This window comes from Arctopsyche grandis, chromosome 5, assembly GCF_051622035.1.
Source record: "Arctopsyche grandis isolate Sample6627 chromosome 5, ASM5162203v2, whole genome shotgun sequence".
In the NCBI taxonomy this organism is placed as follows: Eukaryota; Metazoa; Arthropoda; class Insecta; order Trichoptera; family Hydropsychidae; genus Arctopsyche; species Arctopsyche grandis.
This window is the reverse complement of record NC_135359.1, coordinates 21,872,337-21,888,373: the sequence shown is the minus strand read 5'-3', so window position 1 is coordinate 21,888,373 and position 16,037 is coordinate 21,872,337. Positions and strand designations below refer to the sequence as shown.

The window sequence follows — 16,037 nt, the reverse complement described above, 5'->3', positions numbered from 1 at the left end:
ACCATGTAAGTACATTTTCCAGGGCTACAGTATTCAAATATCTCCACTCGGATGTCCCGTTGATGAAGACCTTTCGTCGTCCGCTATTTATAATTATGATACGGTGAACCAGCGCCTTGTTGTGACAGTTTGTTTTACACAGCATGGAATCTATCGTGCCTTATTAAATTACAATGGAATTACGCTTCACAATGGAGAATTCGATTGTATTGTACTAACTGGTAATTTGCGATTGATATGAAAACTTTCTTTGTCACGGCTGTAATTTGAGAATGATTTTAATATGTGTTTTTAAAATTTGCAGCAAGTGATGCGGCAATTGTTCAGAAAAACGTCACATCTAAAAGTCATAATATTTGTTACGAAGCACGACTACTATCTTCGTTAAACAGTACCGGAACTGACAAGCCGCCGAAACCTAGAAAAGTTCTATGTCACGTTAGTCCCAAACAGTTGACATTGAAGGAAATGATTCTTAAATTCATTCCAAAAAGATTGGCTACCTTCAGACTATGTCCTTCAACTAAAGTTAGCATATAAATCTATCTGCCACATATGAAGTTTCAAATATACATTGATTTCTTTTTATAAATAGTTTTTCGAAATTGATTTCAGTTGATATTTTGTTCGGGAAGTGGTGTTTCTGGATCGAGCGGGGTATTTTTGGTGGACGATGGTACTCAACCGCCTATTGAACTTTCGTCACCAGATCGAGACGTTATAGCTGCAACTTTTACACAATTTTTACTCAAGAATATTGGAGGCTCTGAAACATTTAAGGTTTCTATTCAATATTATTAGGTTAGTTGTGAGTGTTGAGATTTTAGTTTCATACGTTTTTTTTTCATTTTAGGATAAGCAAGACTTCTTCTACTGTGAAGTGAGGAAATTTCACAGTCGTCATCAGCATGAAAAGCTATCTATGAGAGTGTGCAGAGAGAATTTGGTCCAAAGTAGTCTTAAAGCTACGAAAAATTTCAGCGTCGCTGATTGGTGTCGAAATTTCGACATTACCTTTCAAGGAGAGCAAGGTTGTATTTACATATATCAATGTGTTAATTCTAGACTGTCGCGATGAATAACAATTAAACAGACCCACTTTACAAAAATATATATTTGGTAACTTGGTCATACATATGTGTACGTATGAGCCGTTATATTTGAAAGTGGGAAGTCCAATTATCAGTTCCAAAAACATTATTTCTGTTTGACTTAATTCACAAATTGCTATCACAGAATCTCGGAAAAGCAGAGTAAACGTGTATGTATTACAGGCCACCAGTATCATCATTAGAGGTAGGATAGTCACAGTGCTATCCATTGTTCGGCAAACCTTTAACAATGCATTTACAACCTTTGAACAATACACGGCCCCCTCAGGCTCCGGTGACTCATCATCATATATATACATATATAATATCGATATTCTGTCTGTGTGTCTGTCTGTCTATCTGGGATGACAGGGATATATAATCAGAGAAATGTTATATTAATAGAAGTGGCTTTAGTGGCATATTGTGGTCAAGTGACGATTGTCCACAGTCAATATTAAATCATTTTAGCATCAGTCGTATTTGATGCTTGGTGGTCGACGTATGTCTGATAAAAAACTTCTCTGTTTGTTTATATTACTCGCAAGATGAGCAAACATCGGTAAAAATTGCACAATGCATTCAAAAACACAGGATAAACAACATGGCATACATTTTTATAAGTAAATTGATTCGATTGTATTCCGTGCGTTATAGCGTATTTATAGAAACGTACCGCGATATATTGACAACAATTATTTATTCGTAAGGGCTCTTCTGTTATTATTACATTTCTCTGACTATAATAGTCGTTTCGACATATGTATGTATGTATGTCATAGCTAAACCACTGCCAAAACGTATATACGATACAATAACAAAAGAAAAAACTTCCTTATATACTACTAATGTTTCTTCTTGGCAGAGAATTTACCGCCATCTATTTATTTAATTAATTAATTAATTTTCCTATTGGTGTTTTATATTGTTTACATGTAGGTAGGTAGGTAGTTTGTACCTCTTTTCATTTTAAACAATTAAATATAAATATTAAATTAAATATATTTAAAAGGTATTTGAAAAACATTCTGACACATTTCTTTTAATTTTTTTTTTATTTAATAACTTAATATTCCAACACCCATGCTATAATATGTCATCGGGCGCAACACTAATTTTTAAATATTGTTAAACGCAAAACATTATATTTAATGTTTTGCGAAATATTTCTCGAAATTAAGTAAAGTCGATTTATGCAACTTTCAAATATAACGGCTCATATATTCAGTTTACATGTGATGATCAATTAAATGTTAAGATCAGTCTGACTTACGATACGCGTCTTATGAACTTTCACAGTGATGGTAAAATGATCCGATTGGTAAACATTCCATGTAACCGTGTGTTTTCTAAACTATCAGCTCTAAGAGTGGCCCGGCCTTAACTGTCAATATGAAATTTCGTGATAGGTTAAGTATATTATATTAAACTAATGCATTTAATTTTATTTTAGCTGTTGATTGGGGTGGAGTAAGACGAGAATGGTTTTCATTGTTATGTGGGAAAATATTTGATACACAGTTCGGTTTATTTACATCACTTCATGATTCGCCGACAGGGCTTGTCCATCCAAATCCTATCCGGCCTCCTCATCTTAAGGTTTTAATTCTGCCAAAATTATAATTTTTTCATGATTTGAATTTTATTATTAACATTGACTTATATATTTCAGTTAAAGCATTTTGAACTTGCTGGTAAAGTTGTGGGTAAATGTTTATATGAAAGTGCACTTGGTGGCACTTACAGGCAGCTTGTTCGAGCTCGTTTTACTAGAAGCTTTTTGGCCCAAATTATTGGTCTTCGAGTGCATTACAAGGTTCAATAAAAACCATGTGTTTATAATAATAAATTATGTAATAATAAATTAAATAAATTTTGTTCACATTTCAGTATTTTGAGCAAGATGATCCCGAACTTTTTTTGTCGAAAGTGAAATACATATTAGACAATGATTTAGATCACCAATCATGTGCAGCTGAACTTTATTTTGTCGAAGAAGAGTATGATAAAGTCGGTAGATTATCTTGTAGCATAGATCTCATTCCGAACGGAAGCCATATCAAGGTAATTCGAATAAAAATTTTGTGAATACGATACGTCCAGAACACTGAACACTTACATTATATTTTATTATAGGTTTGTAATAGTACTAAGCATAGATATTTAGATGCCTTAGCTCAGTATAAACTTGCCACTAGATGTAAGGAAGAAATGGATTCATTCTTGAGAGGCTTAAATCAATTGATTCCTGATAATTTACTAAGCATATTTGATGAGAATGAACTAGAGGTTTGTAATGCAATATTAAAATTTACTTATTGATTCAATATGGAATTTTTGTTATTAATCTGACATTTGTTAAACAGCTTCTAGTTTGTGGTACGGGCGAAGTTTCAGTAACTGACTGGCGTGCTCATGCTTTGGTTAACGGAAGTGGTAGAGAGTTTGAAAGAGTCTTAGCTTGGTTTTGGGCAGCAGTTACCAATTTCTCGACCGAAGAAAGAGCAAGACTTCTCCAGTTTACGACCGGATGTTCTCAACTTCCTCCAGGAGGTTTTCAGGTTTGAATTTTTTTGCCATTTAAAAAAAATTCTCTACAATACTTACACATTTATGCGTATTATTGTCTTATCAAACCCAGGATCTCAGCCCTCGCTTCCAATTGGTAGCGGCTCCAACGTTTGGTGCCTTACCGACTGCCCACACATGCTTTAATCAACTCTGTCTACCCGACTATGATTGCTATGAACAGTTCGTAAATGCACTATTGTGGGCGATCAATGAAGGCAGTGAAGGTTTTGGCATGATTTAAATGGATCTAAAAGTGCCATGTAACATTATTTCTCTACTATTTTCTACCATTAATTATTTTATGTATTCAAACTATACAATAGTTACTTGTGCACTCATTTTACGTGTTTGTTTAAAATAGACCTTAATACCTTAAGATTATTTATGTGATAGTATATTATTGTATAGGTATACTTTTGTGGCAATAAAAAAATTTCTTTATGTGATTTTTTGTGATACGTAATATTATTATTTGTATTTATTCAAATACTCTTTATAATAAAATGTGTTAATACGCATATTTATCAACCAGCAATACAATTCGAGCCAATTTGTTTGTCAGTGATGATATATTTACAAATAGAAATATTTCTATGTAAATAAGACGTAAATATTGCTCATTTATTGTGTTAATTATACATACATATATTCAATGTTAAAAATATTAAAATCTGTTTATTGATAAATTCATTAAATTGATTGTCTAGCAACCGTGGACCATTTCTGTTTAAAAATATTTTTTGAGGCATAATTTCAAGAAAACGAACTAAATGCGAAATTTTTAAATTCTTTTTCTACGGTCCACTTGAATCTGAAAAATTTTTTCATAATGATTATGATGTAATTTAACTTTAAACACAATTTCCTCTATTAATTTTGACACATTACTGTTAATGTTTTAGTAATCAGTGGCAAGTGTAATAACAGATAATAACATCGTAAAACATAGGCCTTATTTATCTATCTTCATATGTTTGGCCTTAATATTGCACTGTGATCAATATTTCAATGATGTTCTTTTACATTGATTTCTAGTTAAAACGCATACATGTATGTACATTTATTATACTAACATTTATTTGGATTATGTCAACTTAACGAGCGTTGCTGCTCCCCTCCCTCAATTTGGAACTAAACTCTCAAAACTGATATTATTTGAAAAGTTTAGTAAATTTATAAAAAATTGTTTGTATAGAAAGTTTAAATTACAATCATATATATGTATGTAGATGTACTTATAGATTATATGCGCAAAATTAAATTATACATGTAGCATATTCATACATGTATAAATATTTCAGAATGTAAATTGAATATTCTGATGTCATGCTGTATTATTTGAAATATTGAATCACATTTTTTAGTGTTAAAATGAATAAATTATTCATTAAAAAAAAACGTTCATACCAGATACATTTACATATATTTAACACAATCATCATAAAATAAATTTTAAGCCTTACCAAAGTCTATGTTAGTCTATTATATTTTTTATTTTATATTATAATAAGTTGATATCTGCCCATGAAAGCGATTAATACGTTACTTATTGATCAACATATTTCCCTGAAATACCATAATTAATCGATAGACTAAAAGCACTCTGAATTGATAATTACATTTATAAATCTAGTTGACGAACCTGAAGACGCATAACTATTTGTTGGCGTTATTTGTTAACAATAACTATTTGATTCTAGGGAGGGGAATCATCATAAAACATAAAAATGGTTAAATGAACCAACGTTTAAATAAAAATGCAGCTTTAAGAACTTTCTTTAAGTTTAAGCGTTCAAATGTGCAATCTCACATTGCTGAGATGAAATCGTATAGAACCTTAATATTTATAGAGAGTAATAATTGACAGTTTCCAGCCGTTGTATGTAATTTTAATATTATATATAATACATGTAAAAGTGTACCTTATGCTTTTATAGTGCATAGTACTTGTGGTTGTGATTTTTTCTCTATGTCGTAATCATATTTAGGCAAAAACTTGTTGAGTTTATTTCCGATAGATGAAATCTACATATATGTAGGTACATATATATGTTTCTGTGTTGTCGCCAACTGCGTACATCTGTTTCACTCATATGTGAGATATGTAACTAATGTGTATTGTTACCAATCCAAATTATTCAATAGAATATAATACATATATGTTTGTCGGTATTTGTCATCATTGTTATTATTATAGTGCTAAAATCATTCTTACCAAGGATTAATAAGTATCTTCAATATTAGTTCAACTTGCAAGCTTGAAAGCGTAAAGTAAAATTTCACCACTAGCAACTTCACATTAACATTAATTGTTTATTAGTTAGTATTCGTATATTTTTTGTGCTTATCGTTTTCAGCTATTCAATTTAAACCATACTGCTCGTATAGAACTTTATTAACTTACATATCAACATTCTGTAAATATTTTAGCCATTGTAGTCCCGTATGTTATAATAGAAAGTATGCCCAGTGATTTATTATATACTACACAGTCGATAAAACGGTCTTGCATGTGAACTTGTATTGCTAGTAACATATTAGAGAGCTTTACTTTTGGTAGATTTATCCATCATAAATTGGCCTATGCAAGAAGTACAAAAATTAGTTAAATTATAGTGTTTTCAGTAACTTTTAAAAAAAAAATTATTTGTATTGTTTAGACTCGCTGCAATTTTTAAGAAATAAACATTATCGTATCAAATTGCACATTCTAGGAAACAGGGCCAAATATAATAAATTTAGAAAATTACAATTTTGTGCATCATTTTTCAAATTTTAGTGAATCTACGAGTATGTGTTGTGTAACGGTTTTCTTTCAATTTCACATATTGTATATTTGTGTGTCATATTGTCATTGTGTATGTGTAATAACTAAATTGTAACGATGTTAAAGATACGTTACTGTTGCAAATATAAGCATTAACCCGGATAACCCTAAAAAGTTTATTTCTTTAATGATAACAAGTCAAATTCAATAATTAACATCTCTATGTTTCTTCAATAAAGAATTATATAGATAGTATATACTATATAAATCATATTATGTCAATGGGCATATCTGGGTTAACGGGATCATAAGATTCAATGAAATTATTTATGTATCTTAATATACAAAATGAGCAATAATAATGCTCATCGCTTCGTATGAATCATAAATTATTTATAATATTACTGTTTTATAATGAATCTCTATTGAAATACATATTTTAGAAATTTGGCAATATAAGTATACTTTTTTTGTTATTTAGAATGACAATATTAAATAGTGTTTGATATACTGAATTGTCATCAGTTGTTTAATTGAGAAATATCTTTATATTATATTATATATGTAAATACAAGAAATATTGCGAATATGTATACATCTTCATATACTTCTAATTAGAAATAATTAGAAAAATAAAATAGTTGGCAAATGTCTATATTGTTTCATTTATACCATTTACAAAAAAATTCGGAAATCAAACAATAAAGTTAAATTATAAAATTGATATATTGATTTTGTACTAAATAAATACCACAGCAGGATTGTTTACATCTTCGTAATACGAATGTGTTGCATAGCACATTAAATATTATATTTCTTTTTTTCTCAGATCTACAGGTAATTTATATTTTATATTAAGGAAAAGAAAACTTGATACTAATAATTATTACCTGATAAAAAAATTTAAATGCATATTCACGGAATATATTTCATACAATATTAAAAATATGAAAACCCTTAGCTATTCGTATTATAATATATAAAATAAATAATCAAAATTAAAGACAATCAATAAATTATTCAAACTCCTGTAGCTTCTTTATGGTGTGCCTGTAACAGTATTTATGACACGTTTCATTGCAGTTATGGGAAAATCTGTCCATTTCCTTAATTTATTGAATATTTGAATCTGATTTCCAAAACTGTTACACCAGTCGAATATGTAAAATGGCCATCTAGTTAATTTTTCGTTTGCTACATCGAGCTGAGTCCTTAACAACTTCATTTGATTGTTTAAATCAGCTATCTCTGCAATTTTGTCTTCCAAATCTTTCGACTTCTTTTCAGATTCCATAGTTTTATCTGACATTTTCCTAGGATGAGAAAAAAATTTAGAATTTTGTAAATTTCCAATTACTCTTTTAAGTACTTACTCTTTTATATGTTGAAAGTCACGATTGATGACTGCAGTGTATTCGTCTTTGGATTTGAGCACATCCTTCATAGATAATATTTTAGCGTCTGCTAGTTTTAAATCCCTCTGTAAAGTTTTTATTTGCTGCTCATTCACTTTCATCTACAACAGAAAAAATGCCAAAAAACAATAATCTTTTTTTGTATGTATTATATAAAACGATTTAGATAAAAAAAAAGTAAAAAGATATTCAATCATTTCACCTACACAGTAAATGCATTGCATAATCATTTTTATCACGGAATCAAAAGAATAATAGGTTAGTTTACCGAGAAATATATTTCAAGGGGTTAGAAAATAGCATCGGACTTGCGTGTTTCGCATTTTGCGTCTATTGTAATTTCTGGCTGTAATATGTCATTTATAGTACAAGTATTTCAACCCTCCATTTTTATTTGTATAGAATAAAGGGTAGTGAACACTTTTTTTCAAATATTTATAAGTTAACTTTGATGTACAAAAATTTAAACTTAATTAAATCATAACAATTATTTAGGCAGCTTGTAGGTTTATTTATTTAGGATTTCTAAAGGTGGACATTTATTAAATTTCCTTAGAATATAATGAACTTCGTAAAAGAAAATCGTCCAAAATCATCAAATTTTTAATCTAGTATTAAACCACAATCTAAAAATCATCGATGACAACAAAATATTCATTGGATTGAATAGTAGCTTCACTGCACATATTATCATGTTTGCTTTCTATTAAAGAAGTGTTTATATTGACAACTTTATTTTTCGTAAATTTTCCTATTTCATATTCCATATGTTTCATTCATCTCGTTATTCTAATTTTTTCACTTTAAATTCAGAATAACTTGCTTCATACAACACGATATATATATCTCCATTTTTGAATATACATATATACATATATATACGTATATACTGATATCATGTTTACATAAAACCTTTATTTGTTTAGCAGTCAAACTCGATTAAAATTGTATTTGTACACAAAAATCATTTCTTAGATTGTTCTGTGTCGATCAACCAGAAACTTGTTTAATTTATAAAAATAATTATTTAGATTTAATTTGTGTCATTTTATTGAATATTAAATAAAATATGTTGCATCAATAAATGAATATATTACAATGTTTTGATTTTCTCTTCTAAATGCCTCATTTTACTTTAAAAAAAACTATATTTATGAAAGAATTAATTTCTTAAATTTTCCTATTTTCCTAGATGAAAGGCATGTAGGTTAAGACTTTTAATGTCAATGAGTATCCTTTTGAGATATTTGTGCTATGATTCATACTGATGAGATTTATAATGTCATACCAACCGGTCTCCGTGACGAGCCGGAATGCGAAATTACCGAAAACGCAAATATCGGAAGGCAAAGATCGAAAATCGAAAGATCTTAAGTCGAAAGATCAAAAAAAAGGGTGCATGGTAAACGGTACATACTCACTTAATTTGTGCGAGCAAGATACAACAGGAACAAGAGGAACAGGCTTTTCCTCCCGTATTCTGCGCGCGCACATTAATACGGGAGGAAAAGCCTGTTCCTCTTGTTCCTGTTGTATCCTGCTCGCGCAAATTAAGTGAGTATGTACCGTTTACCATGCACCCTTTTTTTTGATCTTTCGACTTAAGATCTTTCGATTTTCGATCTTTGCCTTCCGATATTTGCGATTTCGGTAATTTCACATTCCGGCCCGTGAGGTAGACCCCATACCAACATACAAATATTGTATGAGATTTATTTAAAAATTGAAAAGAAGTTTGACAAGGGTCCCAAGTCGACCTCAATCCGACCAGAGCCGGGGAGGTGAATGATAAATATGGATCGAGTGTGTTCGTTGTCGGTGGCGACTCCCGGTCCCGATCGACTATTTCCCCCTCTGTTTGGAGATGGCGACTTGGATTGGACACGCGAGGTTTATTATTGTTTGGTGGCGCCGACCTGCGGGCGCCAAGGCCGCCATGAGACGGCGCCCATGATGACTCGTTGCCGGCGCCACTCGCTACTCGCAACCCACCTGTTTTCCCGTCACTTCCACCCTATTTTTGCCGGCTAAACGCACGCAAAAAATCCATACTGAACTAAAAAAAACTTTCCCCCTTTATAAAAAAAATTAACATCCACCTTCGTCCCCGATTACTTCGGCAACTTATTTTACTCCAAATTTAACCACCCCTTTTGTTACATAACGCGGTTCAATAAATCTAGCTTGTGCCAAATTCCACGTTGAAAAATAAATCCCTGCTGTGTTGCAATGGGTTTAATTAATCTTTTTAAAATTTTCTTCGTACACACATACATACAAGTTACATATATTATATATAAATTTCAAAATACGAATCCATTAGATTGACATTCTGAAAACAAAATAAAAATCAAGTTGCTGTACACTTGCGAGAAGCCGTCGCTAAGCAGCACGAGGCGACACATCTTTAGTGCTGCGGAAAATTGTGATCGACTAGTGAAAATGGTTGAAATCGATGAAAATTGTCTGTGCGAAATGTTTTCGGTCGAGAAACTTATTTTAAATGCTAATAATATGAATAATCATAATTTCTCAAGTAATACAATTCCGCTACAGAACTACACTGAAAGATGTTACAGACGGTTTTATCAGATCGATAAAATGAAGATGTTGTAAGTCAAAATTATATATAATGCAAGCTTTCCTATTATATTTCAATTTATTATCATCTTAGATATTTCAATTTCATATCTACATGTATAAGTATATATGTATAATATCATATGTAAGGAAAACCTATCATACTATTTATATCATTCGAAAATTTTGATAAGATTATAAATTTTTAAAATAGCTAATTTATTATTTATATTTAAATGTGCATTTAAAATATGCTATATCCATACATATGTATGTATAGTATATTCAAATACTAACTTTACGAATATTGGTATATGTATGTATATGTACATTTATGAACTGAAATCGATATCACAACTTTATCATTTTTTGCTGCACATTAATATTTCTTTAAATTTTGCTTGTAGAGATTTGTATTCATGTTCATTTATTTATCATTTCTAAATCATCTCTGAAGAATTTCACCAACATACTTTCAGTATGCTGCCAAAATGTATGCTTAGGAATTTCAAAATGTGATATCACCGCATTATTTTCCAAGGCGGATAAACCGAAGAGTTCACAAAAACACCTATGTTATTTCGTTATCTAATCGATCAAAATTATTCTTCGAGATGCGATATTCTTTTTAGATGGGAAACTTAATTTTTCCCGCTAATAAAAATGTAAAATTGCTATCAAATCTTATCAATCAAACTTTCCAAATAGTTACGTATTCGGAAATACCAACCAACTCTGGTGAATATGTGTTATTAATTTCGTATACATGAAAACACGATAAACGTCCAATGTATTATATGAAACTTAACGAGCACTGTATCCAAACAAGAACGAATTCCCGAATTATACTACCGTATAAGCAAGCTCAGAGCCCTTGAATTTGGGGCGGTGGTTTTGGGGTGGGAATGGGGAGAACCCGTGGCGCGTGGGAGACCCCACAGCTATACATCGGAGGGGTGACTCGGGCTTCTGATTCACCCCGGTTCCAGGAAAAAGGCTCGCAACCCTCCTCGACAGCCTCCCCTACGCCAACAGTGACTCACGCAACGCCGACTTTTCCTAACTCAATCGAATTTCCCGGGGCAACCGCGTTTTCTAATGCACCTTATACATACATACATACATATGTATGTACATTCAATACGTTTCAGCAAAATAAATTTCCCAAATCGATTTTAAAATAAATGCGTTCACAACAGGCTGATATTTAACAAATCATATATTTTATCTACCAAACTTATTCAACAATAGAGTAAATTGTTTTATTTAAAAATTCAACTAATATTAAACGAATGAATTATTTTTTTTCACTTCATTTGTTTTGGGATTATGATGTATAAAAAGTTTGAATTGTCATGTAACTTTTGTTCATTTTCATTTTCTATTATAATTACGCTGACCATACGTCCTTTATTTAAGAGGACAGTCCTCTATTTCACTGCTCTGTCCTTTAGATTTATTTCATTTTAAATTGCACTTTCGTCCTGTATTTTGTGAAGTCGACCCTCGATGGCAAATCCTCAAAAAATTGGTTCTGTTTTCTATTTATTTTATCTAAGTATTTTTTATCCAATTTACAGCGTCAAAGTAAAAGCTTTATATATAAAAAATCTAATTGGAGATACTTCGAATATATTATTGCATCAAATAATCACTAAATATAATTGATAGGAAATTATTCAATGAAGTTTCGTCTGTAAAAAATTAATTAGATAGCTTAAAATTCCAAAATGAATGTTTTAACTTATAGAGCATTTTTTTAAGATAAAATGATTCTTTATATGTCGTTTATTTTCTTCAAAAAAATATAGTAACCGTAATTATAATACATATATACATATGCATAGTATATATGCTACATATACACAGCTACATATATACATATGTATGTATAGTATTGATTAAATCATTGTTTCCAAAACTGTATAGATACTATCTTACGAGTGATATGAATAAATGCTTCACGAAATAAGTTGTAATTTAAACAACGTAAAAATTTTAAACTGAAAATAAACAATGCTTTATTTTTTCATGATATTTTAGTTTTATCATTAGTTTTTTATATATAATTTTTCTGCTTTTTATAAATGTATGTATGTTCGTTATGTTTGAAAGTGCGTAGGTACCTATGTACATATACATACATATATAATCGGAATATTTTTTTGCGTAATATTACAAATGAATCGCCGGATTAGGAAAAGTTTTATACTATCGTAGTATGCAAGTACATATGTATACGGAAATAACCATTGAGTAAAAACTTACTTCGTCAATGAATTCGCAAAGTATGTTTTGTGGTCAAAAATGTTTGGAAAAAACTAGTACATAATGCAAATTTTTGTAGTATCGCAACCTTTCCTTATCTAACTTTCTGAGAAATAGCGTCGTATTTATGATGACTTTTAGTATCAGGAAAATGAATATATGTACCTATACGTAGTACATGTTTTCTTAATAAGAGCATTACTTCCAATGCGACAACGCATTGTGAATTTCAATTGATATTACCTTGGACATGAGATCTCCAACTTGATCTTTGGTTTGACGAAGTTTCGTCCTCTCCGAAGTCAACTGCCTCTGCGCCGAGGCTGCATCCAATCTAGCAGCTACCAAATCATTCTTGCAGTTCTGCCACAACGTCTGAAGGCCAGTCGCCCTCTCTTGAGCTTCACAAACATCCCTCTCCAACAGTACCTTGTCCTAAACCAGTTATATCACATTAGAGCCGATAAATTGCAACCTAGTTATTGTTTATTTGTCACGCTGAATCACCGAAATGAATTAAATCTGAGTCGTATTGCTGAACGGCTATTTTCAGCTGTACGAATTTTGATGGAAGCGAATTATAGGAAACCTGTTGGTGTGGTGATTCACTCGCGAGCCCTGACTCAAATATTGAGTAGGATGTTTTGTAAGTCAAAACGTCAAACAAAATACTACAGTCTGGTTATAAATACGTTTCGTCACTCCATTTTTTTGTTTGGTTCTATTACACGCTTAAAAGAAGGGAAACATAAACGAAAATAAACGGTAACATCATCCACTGGAGCTACGTTGCACGCGTGAAGTTGCTCTATTTTAACTCCAGTTTCCAGAAGTTAATCGCATCCGTGACGCATCCCCGTTTTCAGCGGCAAGTACTTAACCATTTACGATTTAATTCATGAAAAGACTCACACCTTCGAATATATCATCAAATAAAAATCCATCATATATTTTTTATTACGTCAACTAGGCCCAAAATATACATATAAATGGATGAATGATAACATTTTAATAGCAATATAATGGATCCTCTGTCTAGTTTCAGTATCGACCAAACTCAAGTATCGACCAAGTATCGACCAAACTTTATAATGATGGGTGCGAAGATAAGAATGATACTATTATATCCTTCACTTCTGGTGTTATGATTACCTTGCAGACTGCTGAAAAGTTTCGTGGAACAGCTGCTTCAGTGAGAAGCACACGGCTGACGAACCCAACGTAAATAAAGTTACAAAAATAAACTCACAGGCGGGACGTTAACTCGGCGAGCTTAACCGATTCGATAACTCAAAATGTATGCACAAGATTAACTCTCAAAAAATATTTTCCATCTGTTTCGAAACCAATTTGTAACATAGGAATGCCGTTTGTTTCACATCAGAAGATGTTTTTGACAGAAAAAGAAACAGACCTAATTTAATAGCAATTATTGACAGTACCCAGATATCTTACGTTGAATTTTATATGGCATTTTTACGTAAGAATTGATAAAATGGGTACTTACTTGCATTCAATCAGGTATACAATTTGCAATGTTTTGTCATTGTTTAACATTTGCCCGATAAGTGTGTGCAAATTAACGATTCACAATTTGTATTGTATGGTAATTTCGTGTCGGTCGCACGAACTCAAGTTCAATATTTTTACCCCACGAGGGGAAACATTCGCCTCTTGCGTGCGATCGAAAATTATATTTAATAAAAAAAAAAAAGGGAAACGTTAATGTTATATATATAAATATATATATATATATATATATATATATATATATATATATATATATATATGTATATATATATATATATATATATATATATATATATATATATATATATATATATATATATATATATATATATATATATATATGCAGTTAAATGCTCTTACGGATTCCAGTACTCCATTGCGCTGATTTTTGGTCACAAACTGCATGCTTTCGGCCATCTCCGAGGTCGAACAAATGTCTGCACACTCTCAGCTAAACACTCCAGCAGTGTCAGAGTCTCTCTGAGGGACCTCTGCGCCATGGAGTTTAAAACGACCAGAGCGCTCATATATTTAGAGTAAACTTTTTGCTCTTATTATGGTTTATTTTAAAATCTGTGTTATTGTATAAGACGGTGGCCGGCTGGACTGCAGTTGCATAACGCATACCAGTTGCATAGGCTCGAACTAAACCTCGACACAATTTATAATCCACTGAAATTTTGAATATCTGAAAACCTTGTGACTTATTCCATACATTTAATGACACAATGCTTCATATTATATTTAAAATATATGTATTTTATTGTATCAAGATGAATATTTGTTTTCAAATCAACATTTTTCAATTTGAAACTACCAAATTTAGTATTCTATCTCACGTACCACAGTATGCAAAATTTTACCTTTTTTCAATTTTCACCATCCCGAGCAAATCAGTAAATCTAAATTCACTATCGTGGTTAAAAAACCCTATCAAATATTGAAAAAAATCAATCATCCCATTGTAAACTGATAAGATGTAATCTCTTTTGAGGAAAACCACACAGTAAAAATACGGACAAATAACAAGTATTTCTGCAATAGTGTATTTTAATATATGCTGTTATTGGAATTTTCCTCAAATTCATATCTTGGGTTTAAAACTTTGATAGATAAAACTTGAATCGTTATTTTCAGTTTCGAACCATTTATGTAGTTTATCACGTTCGTTTGATGTGAACCAAGTTGGATAACTATCTACCTACATACATACATATTTAATAATATAAATCGAAGAGATAACTAATCATTTAGTTTCACGCGCAGGAATACTGTTAAATAAAACTTACGCTTTTCACACTGATTTATGTACATATAATGATATAATATATACGCAGGGCCCTATGTATGTATGTTATAAAATTAATTCCGGGCCCTATGGCAAACTAAAAACAATATCTTATAGATATGTTTTTAATGTTAGAACTATTAGAACTATTAGAAAAATACCTATATGTTGGTTTATATTTTTTTTAAATAATTGAATAAGAAAGTATGATATAACAAGTACGATTTCACATGGACACAAAGGAAATATATATAAAATGTTAGAATGTGATTAATATTACATAATATGGCTCATTATGGCTCGGTGGTTTCGTTTATGTTTAGCACCGAGAGATTATTGGGTTCGATCCCGGATATTTGTGACTCCAAGTCGATCTTTTCTTATCAGAATGTGCCAATTTATCTGATTTTTATTGTTGAAACGGTTCCTCAAATTGGCAAAAATCATCCTACCCACTGTCACAAATATCTGGATTTGATTTATGAACAATATGTAAAAATGTATGTACAAGTCTGAATCCATAGATG

At 31.0% G+C, this 16,037-nt stretch overlaps 2 protein-coding genes across 2 annotated transcripts in view; one reads left to right on the top strand and one right to left on the bottom strand.

The window, feature by feature from the left end:
- LOC143911858 (apoptosis-resistant E3 ubiquitin protein ligase 1) overlaps positions 1-7,081 on the top strand; it is a 57,984-nt gene extending 50,903 nt beyond the window's left edge. The window contains exons 8-17 of the mRNA XM_077430931.1: positions 23-221; positions 305-528; positions 616-780; positions 854-1,031; positions 2,545-2,690; positions 2,764-2,907; positions 2,982-3,155; positions 3,228-3,380; positions 3,458-3,652; positions 3,733-7,081. Of these exons, the coding sequence (XP_077287057.1) occupies positions 23-221; positions 305-528; positions 616-780; positions 854-1,031; positions 2,545-2,690; positions 2,764-2,907; positions 2,982-3,155; positions 3,228-3,380; positions 3,458-3,652; positions 3,733-3,903 (1,749 nt within the window). The 3' untranslated portion in view covers positions 3,904-7,081. The remainder of the gene's footprint in view (positions 1-22; positions 222-304; positions 529-615; positions 781-853; positions 1,032-2,544; positions 2,691-2,763; positions 2,908-2,981; positions 3,156-3,227; positions 3,381-3,457; positions 3,653-3,732) is intronic.
- LOC143912373 (uncharacterized) lies at positions 7,068-14,166 on the bottom strand. The gene is made up of 7 exons (XM_077431653.1): positions 14,148-14,166; positions 14,039-14,106; positions 13,942-13,964; positions 13,845-13,899; positions 12,936-13,127; positions 7,803-7,945; positions 7,068-7,742 (listed from the first exon to the last, which is right to left on the bottom strand). The coding sequence occupies exons 1-7, from the start codon at positions 14,164-14,166 to the stop codon at positions 7,469-7,471; spliced, it is 774 nt and encodes a 257-aa protein (XP_077287779.1). The 3' UTR covers positions 7,068-7,468.
- Between the last annotated feature and the right edge of the window lie 1,871 nt (positions 14,167-16,037).

Coding starts and splice junctions, on each gene's coding strand:
- LOC143912373 (XM_077431653.1), bottom strand. Junction 13,900..13,941: donor GCCGAGTTAACGTCCCGCCT/GTGAGTTTATTT, acceptor TGGGTTCGTCAG/CCGTGTGCTTCTCACTGAAG. Junction 13,128..13,844: donor ACTTTTCAGCAGTCTGCAAG/GTAATCATAACA, acceptor TAACTGGTTTAG/GACAAGGTACTGTTGGAGAG.